The 15,496-nt window shown below is 34.2% G+C and overlaps 1 protein-coding gene across 2 annotated transcripts; it reads right to left on the bottom strand.

Moving 5' to 3' along the window:
• Positions 1–623: 623 nt before the first annotated feature.
• On the bottom strand, positions 624–3,700 carry ICE1 (basic helix-loop-helix (bHLH) DNA-binding superfamily protein). Of its 2 annotated transcripts, none has more exons than XM_085722906.1 (4): positions 2,484–3,700; positions 1,548–1,778; positions 1,171–1,341; positions 624–959 (listed from the first exon to the last, which is right to left on the bottom strand). In XM_085722906.1, exons 1-4 carry the CDS (start codon positions 3,450–3,452, stop codon positions 873–875), a joined length of 1,458 nt encoding a protein of 485 aa, XP_085579032.1. In that variant the 5' UTR covers positions 3,453–3,700; the 3' UTR covers positions 624–872. The 2 variants fall into 2 exon arrangements, with proteins under 2 accessions (XP_085579032.1, XP_085579033.1); XM_085722907.1 differs by having other exon boundaries at positions 624–956.
• Positions 3,701–15,496: the final 11,796 nt, after the last annotated feature.

The raw sequence follows: 15,496 nt of genomic DNA, 5'->3' as shown, positions 1-15,496 counted from the left end.
CAATTTGTACCAAAAAAAAAAAAAATCTAACAAATACACTAAGAGCACATATTAAGGAATAAAAGAAAATTGGAAGTTGTGTATTTATTTTTAAAAATTCCCATTTTTTACACAAATTCTAGGATAAAATCTCTATCTTTAGTTTTTTAACATGCTAAGAGAGATCTTCTTCGTCATCGATGATATGTAGACACAATACCTTTATGCTTTGTTATGCATGTAGACATAATACCGAATTGTCGATTTTCTTATTATCAACTAAGATCCCTTATTTTATAAATTAAAATGTTCACCTTAAAGTAGCATGATCCGTTTTCTAAAATACGAGGTGTTTTCGCCTTTTATTTCCATACATATCAATAGAGATAAAATACATGATTGCATGTTTAGGGGACCCAAAAATGAAATATCTACACGTAGTGTTACACCGTATTGATAGAGGTGTTTTAGCTTTAAAAGGGCCAAGACTTTTTTCCAACTATAAAAGAAAGTGAAAAAGTTTTGCTCCGGTTTGGAGGCCAAGAGGACATTCTCTAGTACAGTATCAAAGACTCTGCCAAGTTGCATCACAATCAAAAATTCAATAGGCAAAAAACTTCGTAGAAAAATGGACAAGAAAAAAATAATAAAACAATTCATTCCACCACGTAATCATAAATTCAACAAGACAAGTTTGCTTTTGTCATAAGCACAATTGAGAAAAATATAAGACCTATCTCCTCCACCCTACAGATTAAGCTATTCTATCTGATCTTGGCCTGGAGACACAGACCTTTACTAGCAGGAACAAGAAGCAATGCATCTACAAACAGCAAGCTACAGCAGCTACGGTTAGTACCTCTATAAGGGTAGCATTTTATCAGGAACTTCATTCAATTCAAACCATGGTAGCCCGCTGAATCCAACAGCACTGCTTTAATTTGCTCGGGGAGTACATCCTGGCCTTCTCTGCATTGCTGCTAAGAAACAAAAAGACTAAATCAACACCAGAACTTCAAATGGTAGAAATCCAATAATTAGTGAACTCGAAATATTTAAACTCAAAATACTTCACAAAAAACAACCTAAAAGAGGCATATAAACATCAATTGCAAGCATACAGTAAAATGTAAGAAAGGTTTGTGATGGATATGTTTGAGTGAAGCTTGCAACCGGAGAAAGAACTAATACCTCAGCTCTGAACACATCTAATGCAAAGCCATTGAAACAACTGATAACAGCCTGCTGAACATCCAATCCAAGGTTATCCAAAGCCCTCATGGTAGATAGCAAAAGTCCTGGTCTGCGAGTACAAAACATATGAATGTTGACGGCTCTCCCTTCCCTTACTCTAACTTCCACCTGTAAATTTCAGAAACAAGAAAGTTTAAACAATTTCCTCAATTACCGTCCAAATAATTTGCATCAACGTACCCTTATTCAGTTATTTGCCATGTTACTGGTATAGATAAAGGCGTTTGTGACAATAATTTGCATGGTTTGCAAGCAACAAACTACAATTCTGACAGTATCTTAAAACACTTCGCATTAAGGCAAACAAAAATTACCTTGGGAGATTGGTTTTTGGGGCTTAGCAAGTCACCGGGATATAGATCCTCTTTGACTCGACAGGGAAGAGTCGGTGGAGTGGGTGTCAACGGGTGAAAGCTTGCACTTGCAGAAGGTTGCAGCAGTGAGCCAGGTGGAGTTGATTCCAGTTCATTATGAAGATTATTAATCCGCTGCAGCAGCTCCTTCAAGTAGTCAACTGCATCTCCGAGTATTGAAGCCCTGTCCATCTATAAAATAAATGAAATTTATGAAAATACCTAACATTAGCACGTTCTATTTTCTAAGTTGTTAATTAACACAAAGCAAATGCAACACTGGCCATTAACATAAGCAACAACATTCCCAAACACTAGATTCCCCAAACAAAATTACAAAAGCAACAAGATGGCATCACACAAGCATTTCAAGGACTAATTAGACCAACAAAATACAAAAAACTAGTTTGATAAATAAAATTCCCTTCATGATTTCTATTATTCAAATCAAGGACTACAAAAATGTTATGTTTTTTGAAGGAAAAAAAACTAATTTTACTATTTATTCAATGGCATTTCTAATTATAGGAGACATTGATTCTGTCTAAAGACATGAGACATCAAGATAAGATTTTTATTTTTATGTGACCGCGATTAAGGCTATTGAAGGAAAAAAAACTAATTTTACTATTTATTCAATGGCATTTCTAATTATAGGAGACATTGATTCTGTCTAAAGACATGAGACATCAAGATAAGATTTTTATTTTTATGTGACCGCGATTAAGGCTACATCAACCGCATTTGACAACAATTTTTTGCAATATCAAGAATCACAATCCATTACTGCGACCGCAATTTAAAACATTAATGGAAGTTAATATAAATATGCATCAAATATTTTTTCTAAAAGGATCCAATTTCACAATATTTTGTAAATAAATCTCTACCATATACCTTGCTAATTTTAGGCACAACAGACCTAAGCATATACAACCTATCATTGAGTTTCTTCCTCCGGCGCCTCTCAGCCATCAAATTCTTTGCAGGAAGCCCCTTCTTCTTCTTCCCCTTCTGATCTCCACCAGTAACAACAGTCCCATTTGAATTATTCAAATCATTCCCATTCTCATCAGAATCATAATTCAACTCAGAAAAATCATCAACATCATCACCACCACCACCACTTCCTTCTTCTTCCCAGCTCTTCTCCACCTTTCTCTTCTTCTTGTTCCCCACGGTCTCCAACCTCGGAATCTCCAACGCCCCACGACGCTTCTGAAACAGCGTCGTGGGTTGTTGTTGTTGTTGTTGTTGTTGCTGATGATGATGTTGTTGTGGTTGTGGTTGAGCTAGCTCAAGAGGCATAGAAAACGAAGCACTGAAAGGTGGTACTGGAGCAGCATCGAGTTCAAGACTCGGAGGAAACTCAGAAGCTGAAAGGGACCCACCCATGAAAACAGGGGAATTTGAAGTGTTGTTGTTTCCCATAAAGAATCCATTTTCAAACCCCATTTCAAATGGGTTATTGGTATTATTGTTGTTGAAGAAGTAGTTGTTATTGTTGTGAAAGAAAGAGTGTGGATTTGAAATTGAATCTATGGTGTTTGTGTTTTGGTGCATGAGAAAATTGTCTGGTAAGGGAATAACATTATTAACATTAACAACGTTGTTGTTGTTGTTGTAGAAGTTGTTGTTGTTGTTATCAGGTTCGGGTTGTGGTTCGGGTTTGAAGAAAGGGATAGAAGAACCAGCCATAGCAATAGCTATTGCAATGTCTTGTTCGTGGTTGTTGTGTTTAGGTTCGGAGTTAGGTGTGGACCATGAAGAAGGTGATTCTTGTTGTTGTTGTTGTGGTTCAGTCCAAGGTATAGTGAGAGTATTATGAACTTGTTGAGGTGGTAAGGGTAACGTGTATCTCTCCATGACAGAGAGACAAAAAAGAGAAAAGTGTGAGGGAAGAGGTTTTTTTGTTTTGTTGTTAGAAGAAGATGATTTGTGTGAAGAATGATGAAGGAGAGAAAAAGGGAACGTTGTGTTTGTGTTGTTGTTTATCTTGTGTGTGAATAAAGGAAGAGGGAATGGCTGGTTGAGTGAGTGAGGTTTATCCAAGTGTTGTGTAGTGTCTCTCTGCAATCTGCATGTGCACCTTGCTGCTTCTCTTCTCTTCTCTTCTCTTCTCTTTCTTGCTAAATTACCTTGAGCAATTTATACAACTCCTCTCAGTCAAACAAATTGAAAACGTCTTTAGACAATAACCAAATAATTACACTCAACTGGTTGATGAGTTACACATTTCACTCCCTATAGACAAAAGTTTATATTTTAAATTCATTCAATTAATAAAGTTAAAATGTTGATTTTTGTTTATAATAGTGATTGAAGGCAATGAGTGTATATTGAATGATGAATTATTTAAAAGAACTTGATCTTAATCAGACTTAATTATTTTTCGATCAAATTCTGAATTAATACGATCTTGGCTTTTTGAATGGTTGAAGGTGGAAAAATTAATCTTTGTTACAAAATTTTGACATCAAATTAGTTGCTTACCGCAATTTAATACTTTCTCCGTCCTAAAATGTAAGTAAAAATGGGTCAACATAAATTGTTATATTTGATACAAATTTAGAACAAATTACATTAATTTTTGTTGACCAATTTTTACGTATAGTTTGAGACGAAAAAAGTATGTGATTAAAGTCATTTAGTTGATGGTTGATTAATATAACAACTCTTATAACTTACTGATCATTTGTTAATTAAACTTAACCTTGATTTTAAACATTGGTAATAATGAATATAGTATCACATGTATTTGAACACTTGAAAATCATATATATTTGAATATAATTTGGATGATTAAAAGATATGTGGACAAAATTACATGTGATCCCTTAACATAATTTCATGTTATAACTTGGTCATTTGTCTTTTTTTATGTCATTTTTGCCCTTTTCTCCATTTGCATATGGATTTTCAAGTTTTAAATCTATGGTTTTATTTTTTTGTGCATCTTCTTTTCTAAATTTATGGTTTTTCTTCTATGCTTGCATATTAATATTATGTTTAAAGCTTGAAAATTCATATGCAAATAGATCAAATGGGCAAAATTGACATATAAAAAAAAATAAAGAACTAAATTGTTGCCTAAAATTAAGCTAAGCGACGTAATTTTCTTCATATTACTACATAAAAAAGATGGATACTAAAATTACTCTAAAAACTACTACATAAAAAAGATAAAGGCTAAGACTAAGTTACTCTAAAAACTACTTTCTTCATATTCATACTAATTTTTATTTAAATGACACACCTCTATCTTACAAAATAGAGAGGGGGTGTGTGTAATTCAGTGAGAAGAATCATGACTTTATCCGTAATAGAAGGATAGATTTGTCATTTAGACAAACCTCAAATGCAATATTCTATACTTGTAGTATTTTCATTTAATTAAATTGTAAACTTTTTAATTTTGTAACAAAGAAACTCCAAACGAACTAACTAGGAAAATCCAAATGTGAAGAACTCCAATCAAAATCAAACACATGAAGCAAAGGGGTAGCAATCTGATGGGAAATGCGTTTGGAAGGTATTGGAGGATCCTGAGGCTGTAAGTGGAACAGCAAAGGTAGGAGAAATAAAGTGGACTTCAGTGAACTCAAGATATGTCTTTAATTTGGGCATTATGTATTATTATAGGTGCTGAATGTTATTACTCCCTCCGTCCCGGAATATCTGACCCATTTTTAAAAAAAAAAATGTCCCAAAATAACTGAGTCATTTCAATTTTCAATACAACTTTCATCATTTCCAATACAATATAACTCTAATTAATACTACTTTCATCATTCCCAATACAATATATTTCATTTTCCTCTTTATTTATACATTTTTCTTAATTTGTGTGAAAAACTAAACTGGCTCAGATAAAACGGGACGGAGGGAGTATTGTTTTTAGTGGTCCTAGCCACTATGTCTTATGCTTATTTATTAGATTATGTTTAATAAAATTGATTTGCCTTGCCTCTTAAAAAAAATCAAATCAAACACAGTATTATTATTGGACAAGTTGTATTGTAGTTTTCCATGAGTCAATTATCTGGTAACTGTTATTGATAAGAAATTGAAGGTTTTGAAAGATTTGGTTAGGTGGCACCTAGCAGCCAGATTTTAATGAAATCACAGGTTTTTACACCTCCTTATAATTTCTTTTGATTACTAGTTTACTTTTCGATTTTTGAATGACCTCTGACATGCATGTAACTATATAATGTCATAATTCATTCATCCATGAGGAAGGATAACATACTATAATACAGAGATTATTAGGATGAATTTAGTTGGGACCAGAAAGCGACGCGCCAGAATATGTACCCGCGCCGGCATATATGATCATTAGTTTTCAGTTTTAACAATATTTCAAAATAATCTCTACACAAAACAATATTTCAAAAATAAAGAATTGATATGAACACCGACGGTGTTCGATCTAGTAAAATGGATGGCAACATTTACACATCTTTTCAGAATTAAATTGGATTAGAAATTTGTATAAGGAATGATGTTTGCACCTTTGTGTTAGCAAAGACGGAGTGGCACACCGATGTGCATGTCGGAGAAGTTTTAGGTTTGCTATCGGGTCTTCAATGGTTCGTATTTGGTATATGTTTTCTTTATTAAAGGTTTGTATTTAATGTGTCTCATACATCAAATGTGTGCAACTCACTTAACTCAAAAACAAACATTAGTTTGTCAAGATATAAGAGTTTACTAGTAATATTTTTTTTTTTGCCGGAGTCTAATCTCTTTTTACGAAAAATAAACGATATTTATTCATTCAAATTAATAGAATACATCAATACAATACAAATTTGCATAAAACAAAACGGATGAATCGGCGAACAAACTCACAACATCCACGTTAATAGCATAAAACGGCAACGTACATAAGCCTTCAAATATAACTATATTCAAGTCTCTGGAGTAATCATGCCTCTGGATCTCCAACGTTGATGACATTAAAGTCATTGATTGGATCTGTACTTGATTGAAGTTGATCTGATAATCTGAGCCGAACAAACAATTGAACAAGACGGGAAAGACAAACGGTGCACAAAGACGCCGAACAAAACAACGTCGCACTAAGACGACAAAAACACGAAAGAAAAAATCAAATAGATGTGAAAATCACTTATTTAAATAAAAGGTAGTAAAAACGATTAAAATGGATGATTTTAGGTCAAAAATTGACATTAAACCATTCATCTTTAGTAAATGAATGAGATAGAGGAGAAGAAACTAAAGTTTTAAACGATGATTTACAAGAGATTAAGTGTAGAGTCTAATCTCTTTTTATTAGACTCAATCCAGCTTGTAAAAGAAAAAACATTTCTAACAACATCCTAGATTAAAATAATACATTCAAATTTAAACATGAGGTCGTATACTATTCCACAAACACACATCATATATTTATGTTCAACTTGAAGTGAGTGCAGCTATTGCCCCAACAAATGAACTCCCCAAGTTGTCATTTGAACCATGCAAGATTCAATGCCAAGTCTTTTGGAATAAATTTTCCAAAACAAACCCAAGCTTCTCGTGACCCCTTTTCCCCAACTTTTATGACACTGATCTCTAATCAAACTTGGAACTCTCGACACTACTTTTCAATTCCCTCTAGCCTGTTCAACGCTTGTTCTATACCTTCCTTCCACTTGTCCCTTTTTTATCTCTACAAACTAATCAAGTAGTTTCATCAAACTTCAAATACATTGAAAATTTATAGGTGAAAGACCATGTTTGAAAAATGAACAAGCAATTTGCATTAGGTTTTGCCACTATCTTAGGATTTTCCATCTCAACACAATCAACAAAATATAAAAACAAAAACAAATGTTACAATTCAGTGTCTATGAAACTCAATAAGAAATTAAAAGTGAAAAGTTAATGATTTAAATGTGTGTTTGATCTCTGCAAGTATATATTTTTTGCTTTTAGTCTTTATAAAATAATGTATTCAATCCCTACAAATATATCATTTTCTACTTTTGATCCTTGTCATTTATTTTAGTCATTGCAAAATTTATTCATATTAAAATTGGTTCATATAATATGTAGAGTATTTTATTTTGATCTAAAACAAAACATCAAGCACGAAAAGTAAAAAATTTATTATTTGTAAAGACTAAAAAAAATAAAGGGACTAAAAGCAAAAATTGGTTTTTTTTATTTCAAATTTTTTTTGGTATATATAAAAAAAAACTATTATTGTCAAGCAAAAAATATTGTTTTTTTTTTTGCATATATTTAAGTGGCACCCATAATTTTTTTTTAAGAGTGACACTTATATCCTGTCGGAAAAAAGAACACAAAATAAATAATAATATAAAATAAAATGTTTTCAAGTGAAAATATAAATGTTTTACTCATTATAAAATTTTAGTTTTAAGGAAAAAGTTATATATGGCCCAGCAATATATAGAAGTCATAAAGTCATTGAAGGAAGAAGTCATAAGTCATTAGTTATGTGTGTCACTTTTATGAGATTGTTGAATGATTCAGTGTCTAACAAAACAAAAAAACAAAACAAAATTGAGAGGACCAAAACAAACAAAAATTTAAACATATAGTTTTAAAAAAAAGATTGTAAAAAAAAACATTTATAAGAATATAAACTAAAAGATATTAAAAAAAAACATTTTTTGTTCTTGCGTTCATATGAGCACTTTCTATTGCCCTAATGTGTATAAATTATTGACAATATTTTTTTTATACAATTTTGTTTAAAATTATTTTGATTTTGATTAAAGTTATATGTATAAATAGTAGATACTTTGCACTTCCATATTATAATAAGAAACTATACTTATTTTTTTTCCATGATATCAACTATATAACAAATTTAATATAATTTTTTTTTACTGACACTACTAGAATAACATTTTTATAATCAAATTTATTTAAGGAGATAATTGAAAGTGAAAAAATCAGTCTAAAACCATGTATTTTCTTTATAGTATATAGCATAGATTATATATTGAGTAATACCTCAAATTCGTCCTTGAATTTTCAAAATTCAGCCAAATTCGTCCCTGCATTTTACGAAATATTTAGTCCCCGAATTTACAAAATGTCAATCAAATCAGTCCATCCGTTAAGTTGGTCTGTTAATGAGGTGACGTGTACCGTTAACCTCTTACAAGGCTTACCACGTCAGATGTCACGCAAGCAAGGACCAAATTGACTGATTTACAGAAAATTGTCAAGGACCAAATTGATTGATTTTCAGAAAATTGCCAAGGACCAAATTGATTGATTTTCAGCAGTTGGATTTTGTGGAGCAGGACCCCTCAATGATGTTTGTTTATGCCTATCATTTGAAATCACTGGTCCTCTCATGCCATATCTCCTTGTACTCATTCCCTGCAAATAAAATCAATCATATCAGCCCTTAAATTATAACAATATCCATCAAATTAGTCCTTAAATTATGACAATAAGTCTCAAATCGATCCTTATCATAGAGGGGTATAATTAGAAACACAGAAAAAATGACACTGAAAAGTTAAAATTACAATTTTTACCATTTCCATCAAATTAGTCCTTGTACACGTGGCTGCCTTGTTGACATGTGTACAGGACAACACAACATGCAAGATGACACATCATCACCACTAACGGAGCTTTTGGACGGCGGGACCATTTTGATGGACGTTTGTAAAATTCAGGGACTAAATAGATATTTTGCAAAATTCAGGGACAAATTTGACTGATTTTTGAAAATTCAAGGGCGAATTTGAAGTATTACTCATTATATATTTCTAACTTCTCATTGGTATGATTAGAAGAATATAAAGGTGTCTATGTGAGCTAACTCAATTGGTAGGAAAATTGAATATAATATGTATGAATCGGGTTTGAACTTAAATTTTCGAAGAATGTGTTATTTGAACAACCAATTTTTTTGGTATAATTTTTGGGACAACTAAAATATACAAAGATATATATACAAAGAATGGTTTTAATTTTGCTTTTGTGAAGAGATTTTGGTATTTATTAAAAGCGGAGGTAAGAAATATGTTTGACCAATTCCATGGTAATGAGGTTATTCCTAAGGCGATGTTGGCTTATTTTGTGGCTTTGATTCCAAAGATTAGCTCTCCTTTGGAGGTTAAAGATTTCCGTCCAATATCTCTTTTAGGTTGCCTTTATAAGCTTTTGGCGAAAGTCTTGGCAAGGCGTTTAGCTAAGGTGATGAATCATATTATTTCATCAAACCAGTCGGCTTTTCTTAAAGGGAGGAATTTGGTGGACGGAGTGGTGGTTATTAATGAAATTGTGGACTATGCTAGGAAATTTAAAAAGGAATGCTTGATTCTTAAGGTTGATTTTGAGAAGGCTTATGACTCGGTGGATTGGGGTTTTTTGATTTATATGATGAAAAGGGTGGGTTTGAGCTCAAAATGGATTGCTTGGATGAAAGCTTGTGTTTGTGGTGGAAGTATGTCGATTCTAGTGAATGGGAGTCCAACGGAAGAAATAAACATTCAAAGAGGTCTTAAACAAGGTGATCCATTAGCACCTTTTCTTTTTCTTTTGGTGGTCGAAGGTTTTAGTGGTATTATGAGGAATGCCGTGGGTTTAAACTTGTTCCAAGGTTTCAAGATGAAGGATGAAGGGAAAGAGTATTCACATCTTCAATATGCCGATGTTACTATTTGCATGGGGAAGGCAATGGTGGGAAATCTATGGACCTTGAAGGCGGTACTAAGAGGGTTTGAAATGGTTTCCGGTTTAAAGGTTAATTTTTATAAAAGTTGTTTGATGGGAATAAATGTTGATGCAGATTTTATGGAGATGGCATGCAACTTTTTGAATTGTAATCAAGGGAGTTTTCCGTTTAGGTATTTGGGCTTGCCGGTAGGAGGTAATCCGGGTAGAGTCTCAACTTGGGACCCCCTTTTGGAGCACCTAGCTACCAAGTTGAATTCTTGGGGTAACAAGTATATTAGTCTTAGAGGGAGGATTGTTATCCTCAACTCCGTTTTGAATGCTATTCCTATTTTTCATCTTTCATTCTTTAAAATGTCGGTCAAAGTTTGGAAGAAGATTGTTAGAATACAAAGGGAGTTTCTTTGGGGGGGAGTGGAGGGGGGAAGGAAGATCAATTGGGTTAAGTGGAGTGTGGTGTGTCAACCTAAGGAGTGTGGAGGTCTTGGGGTTAAGGATGTACGGTTGATGAATTTGAGCTTGCTTGCTAAGTGGAGGTGGCGGTTATTGCATGAGGAGAATGCCCTTTGGAAGGAGTTGTTAGAGGAACGATATGGGAGGAAAGTGGGTGCGAAGCTAGAACGAGGGGATGACTTTTGTCCAATAAATGCTTCTAAGTGGTGGAAGGATTTGGTCAATTTAGATAAGAAAGGGGAAGAGGCGTGGTTTAATGAAGAGATTGAAAGGCGGGTGGGGAATGGGGCAAGTACTAAATTTTGGAGGGTTGCTTGGCGAGGGGGAGTGTCTTTTATGGTGAAATACAATAGACTTTTCTCTATCTCAAACCAAAAAGAGTCTTTGGTGAATGAGATGTGGGAGGATAACCAAGATGGAGGCAGGTGGGCCTTTAGTTGGAGATGTAACACCCTATTTCTAATAAGCGGTAAAACGCGCGAATACATCAGACATATTCTAGAAATAGATGCTACGTCTTCGAATCAAACCATAAAAATACATGCATAAAGATCATGTTACACAACATAGCAGCGGAACATACATATAATTCATAAAACATCTCCAGATCTCAACAAAATACAATTGTATTCTCCAATTCTCAAATGACAAATAACATCTCAACTCCAAAATACATAGTCCAAAAATAAAAACCAACATGCAAGAACTACCCTAGATCAGAGCCCTAATCTAGACACTTGCATAAAAAGAGGAACTCCGCTCCTCGGCAACATCAAGCAAACAAACTAAGCATCCTGCACTCCATCTACCCGTCCATACAGAAATGTAGGTGGTAAACCACTGAGGGTTAGCATTACATCATCATAATCCATATAAGATTTAAACAAGAACATTGGAAATGAAAGATATATTCAAGAACGAAGGACAACAAATCATACATGTATTCACAAGTATTCGCAACACTTATATCATTCAATATCATCATTTCAAGTTCGTATCAACAAGTGTATCATACACGTATCACATATACATAACCATCCCTCCTAGAACACTAGCATCACATGATTATTATCCCCCATCACTTACATTTCAAGCTATCACATTATTAACATGGCATAGCAAGTATATCCAATTTCTAAACAAATCATCGACATAAGTTCATCAATTATCAATCAATGGAAGGATTGCTCACCTTATTCTCCACTTAGCATACTTAATTCAAAAGTACAATTTATCATTTCAAAATCATAAGCAAGTAATCAACATCATCAAGGAAATCACCACATCATATGCATATACAACTCTCACTTCATCATTATTATCAAATTAATTATCATCAAATAGATTCACCGAGTGTATAAGCGCAAACAAATAAGACATGCAATTAGAGCATAATTCAATTATTCACAACCATCAACAAAATCCACCAATGTACATATACACCAATCCACACAATCACAACATTCACCAAATTTCACCAATCCACAAATTCACCAAGTCATATATTCAATTATGACACAACTCATCAATTATTCAAATGCATATAATGCTCTAGACTCTTCTAGATGCATGTGGTACCAAATCACCTCAAGGTCGTCACCTTCGATGCAACAAAAACATCGTACTCACCTCAATTGGATATAAAATCCGCCACCATCAGTCTTGGATATAAAATCCACCACCATCAGTCATGAATGCATGAACATATGACTCAACTACAAATGCATATGTTCACACAAACAATAATCACCTCACCATCACCAATACTTGTATATATGCAATCATCAACAATTCACCACCAATTTAACACATATACAATCACCAACAACATCAAAATCACACAACATGAAGTTGTCACATAATTACACCACCAACAATCAACATTTAACATGTTCAACAAATAACATGACATAAACATGTTCATCACCATTCAATTAGTATATATGCATCGACAACAATTCATCACCACTTGACATATACATACATCATTAATCATCTCCACATAAATCAACATATAGTTGCCACATTTCCACATAATTCCTTACAATCCAAATAGAGGAACAAATACAACATATGATCAAAAACATCATATTCATCACTCAAAAACCATTCATACATCATCTCATAATCATATTAATCTATTCATAAAGGGTTCATAAGCAATTGGTTCTCAAAAATCATTTTCTACCAAGTTCGTCTCCAAAAATCACAACATTGAAAATAATTGAGCACCTAAGCCAAAACCGAGTAAACGAGCTCAATTGCCTATGCCATGTATCCTCACAAGTCACACATATGTGCAGTAGAGGTTACATAAGCATTTCATCGGCCAAATACGATGAATTCATAAAAATCACAAAGTTCGTCTCACCGAAACACTTTTCAAGAAATTTTTCGTTTTCTAAGCAAAACAAGTTAAATCCATCACCTCATAGGTTAAATGCCATCAAACACCTTAATTGAACTCATAAAACATAAGTTTGAAGTTTGGAACCAATCCATAAGGTTTGGTTCGACTTAAGAGTAGTTATGCGGAATTTTTGTAAAATTTCACCAAGACCACCTTGGAGTATTTTCATCATAACTCAAAAACCAAAAATCATTTTCAAGTCAAACCAAAGCCTCTGGAAAGCTAACAAAATTATCTACAACTTTCATGTTTACACCGAAAACCAATTCAAAACAGAAACGTGCGAAAAAGACACAAGAACGCGAAACCGGGAGTTCTGTCCTGTGCAACTCGCAACTGCGAGTGATTTACTTGCAACTGCGAGTTATGACAGTCCAGTCTCGGGAAAAACCTCATTTTCACCCCAAAACTCCAATTTTGACTCCCCAATGCCCAAATTTGATCCCAAGGTTCATCCAAACATTTCTAAACATGAAAAGGCACATAAATGCATATCAAATTTGTCCCAAAACATTCTCTAAACAAAAATCATCATTTGACCCATTTTCCATCAAACTTCAAAAACAACACAAGTTCATAGCAAACTTCATCAATTATGATTACCCAATGTTTTAATCATCAACAACAACACCTCTCAACAACAACAGCAACTAAACATCATGAATTCATCAACAATTCATCACAACAACATCTCATATAATCATTTTTGGACAAAAATGCAAAGCATACATATAACCACAATTTAAGCATGCAATTTCATCATCAACAACTCAATTAACATTCAAATTACATACTCAAACATTGCATCAAAACATGAACACGAATTTGCAATCAATTAAGTTCAATTCATCAATTTCACAAAATGGGTAAAAAGAAAAAGTTAGGAATTATGGTTGAAATCTAACCCTCTTACCTCTAGCACCAAGATTCTCTAACCCAAGCTTCAATTTAGCTCCTAGATGATGACGGTCACTAACGGTCACTTAACGGTAAATAAAATAATTACTACACCATCTAGTAACTTGGTAAAATAATAACTCTCACTAAACACTAAAAATAACTTTCTGCAAAATTACAAAATTACCCCTACTCTCAAAATGACCAAAATGCCCCTAAGTCCAAAATGACTAAAATACCCTTCTAACACCGAATTCTACGATTCCCAACAAAAAATACACACAGAGGCAATAATCACATAAGAGCATATATAGCACACATAAATAATAAATAAAATAAATCTAGCGAAAAATCGGGCTGTTACAGGAGACGTCGTTTGTTTGTGTGGGAGGAAGATCTTCTCGCTAATTTGTTGAGTGATTTGGAGGGTTTTGTGAGGAATAACGAGGAGGATAAGTGGAGGTGGATTTTGGAGGAGGAGGAGGTTTTTACGGTGAAATCTTTGTATGTTAAGTTGGAAGAGGGGGGAGGTTGAAAGGATCAAGTGCGGAGGAGATGATAGTCTTCAATAACATTTGGAAGACCGGTGTTCCGTCCAAGGTGTCCGCTTTCGTGTGGAAGGCTCTTCTAGACCGCATCCCAACTAGAGTGAATTTGGAAATTAGACGTTGTTTACCTCCGGACATAATATCTAATTGTGCTTCGTGTGGATTGATGCTGGAAACTACTATACACATTTTCCTTCATTGTGACTTGGCTAGGAGAATTTGGTATAAGTTAATGGATTGGGTGGACTTGTATTTTGTTATGCCTCCCAACTTGTTTATCCATTGGGAGTGTTGGAGTGGAGGATCGTTGAATAAGAAGATTCGTAGAGGATTGAGAATGATTTGGCAAGCGGCTATATGGGTTATTTGGAAAGCGAGGAATGATAGTATCTTCAATGCGGTAGAGACTAAGTGGGATGAGGTGGTGGACGCGATCAAGGAGTTGTCTTGGAGGTGGTTGTTGGAGAGATTTAAGGTCTCGCCACCATTATTTTACGAATGGGAATGGAGTCCCCGTGATTGTTTAAAGAGATAATTTGTGCCGGTTTTTTGGGGGCGGTTTTTTAGGATTGTGGCATTCTGTATCTGCTGTTTTGTTCCCAGCCAGCCGTTTCAGGTGGTTCTGTATTGCTGTCGTTTCTGCTGTGCAGCTGCTGTGTGGTAGCAGTGTTGTCCAGCGTTTTCTGCTGTGCAGCTGGTGTGTGGTAGCATTGAGGTTCAGCGTGAGAGTATGGGAGTTGAAGCTGGGGTATTCCTTGGGTGCTTGCTGTTTGCGGTTTTCTTTTCATGGGTGAAGCGCAGTTTTAGCCTGCTGTATACCTCAACTTCATTTGGTTGTCTCTTTTGTGGTTTTTTGTCGAGGGATCTGTTCTTTTAGTTGTTTTTGGTTCTCGGTGGTGCTGGTTCGGAGCAGTAGCTGGTTTCGC

This window comes from Medicago sativa, chromosome 7 (assembly GCF_051527215.1).
Source record: "Medicago sativa cultivar Bolivia chromosome 7, Bolivia_mono, whole genome shotgun sequence".
NCBI lineage: Eukaryota > Viridiplantae > Streptophyta > Magnoliopsida > Fabales > Fabaceae > Medicago > Medicago sativa.
Note: the sequence above shows the minus strand (reverse complement) of the source record. Positions and strands in the feature narration are given on the sequence as shown.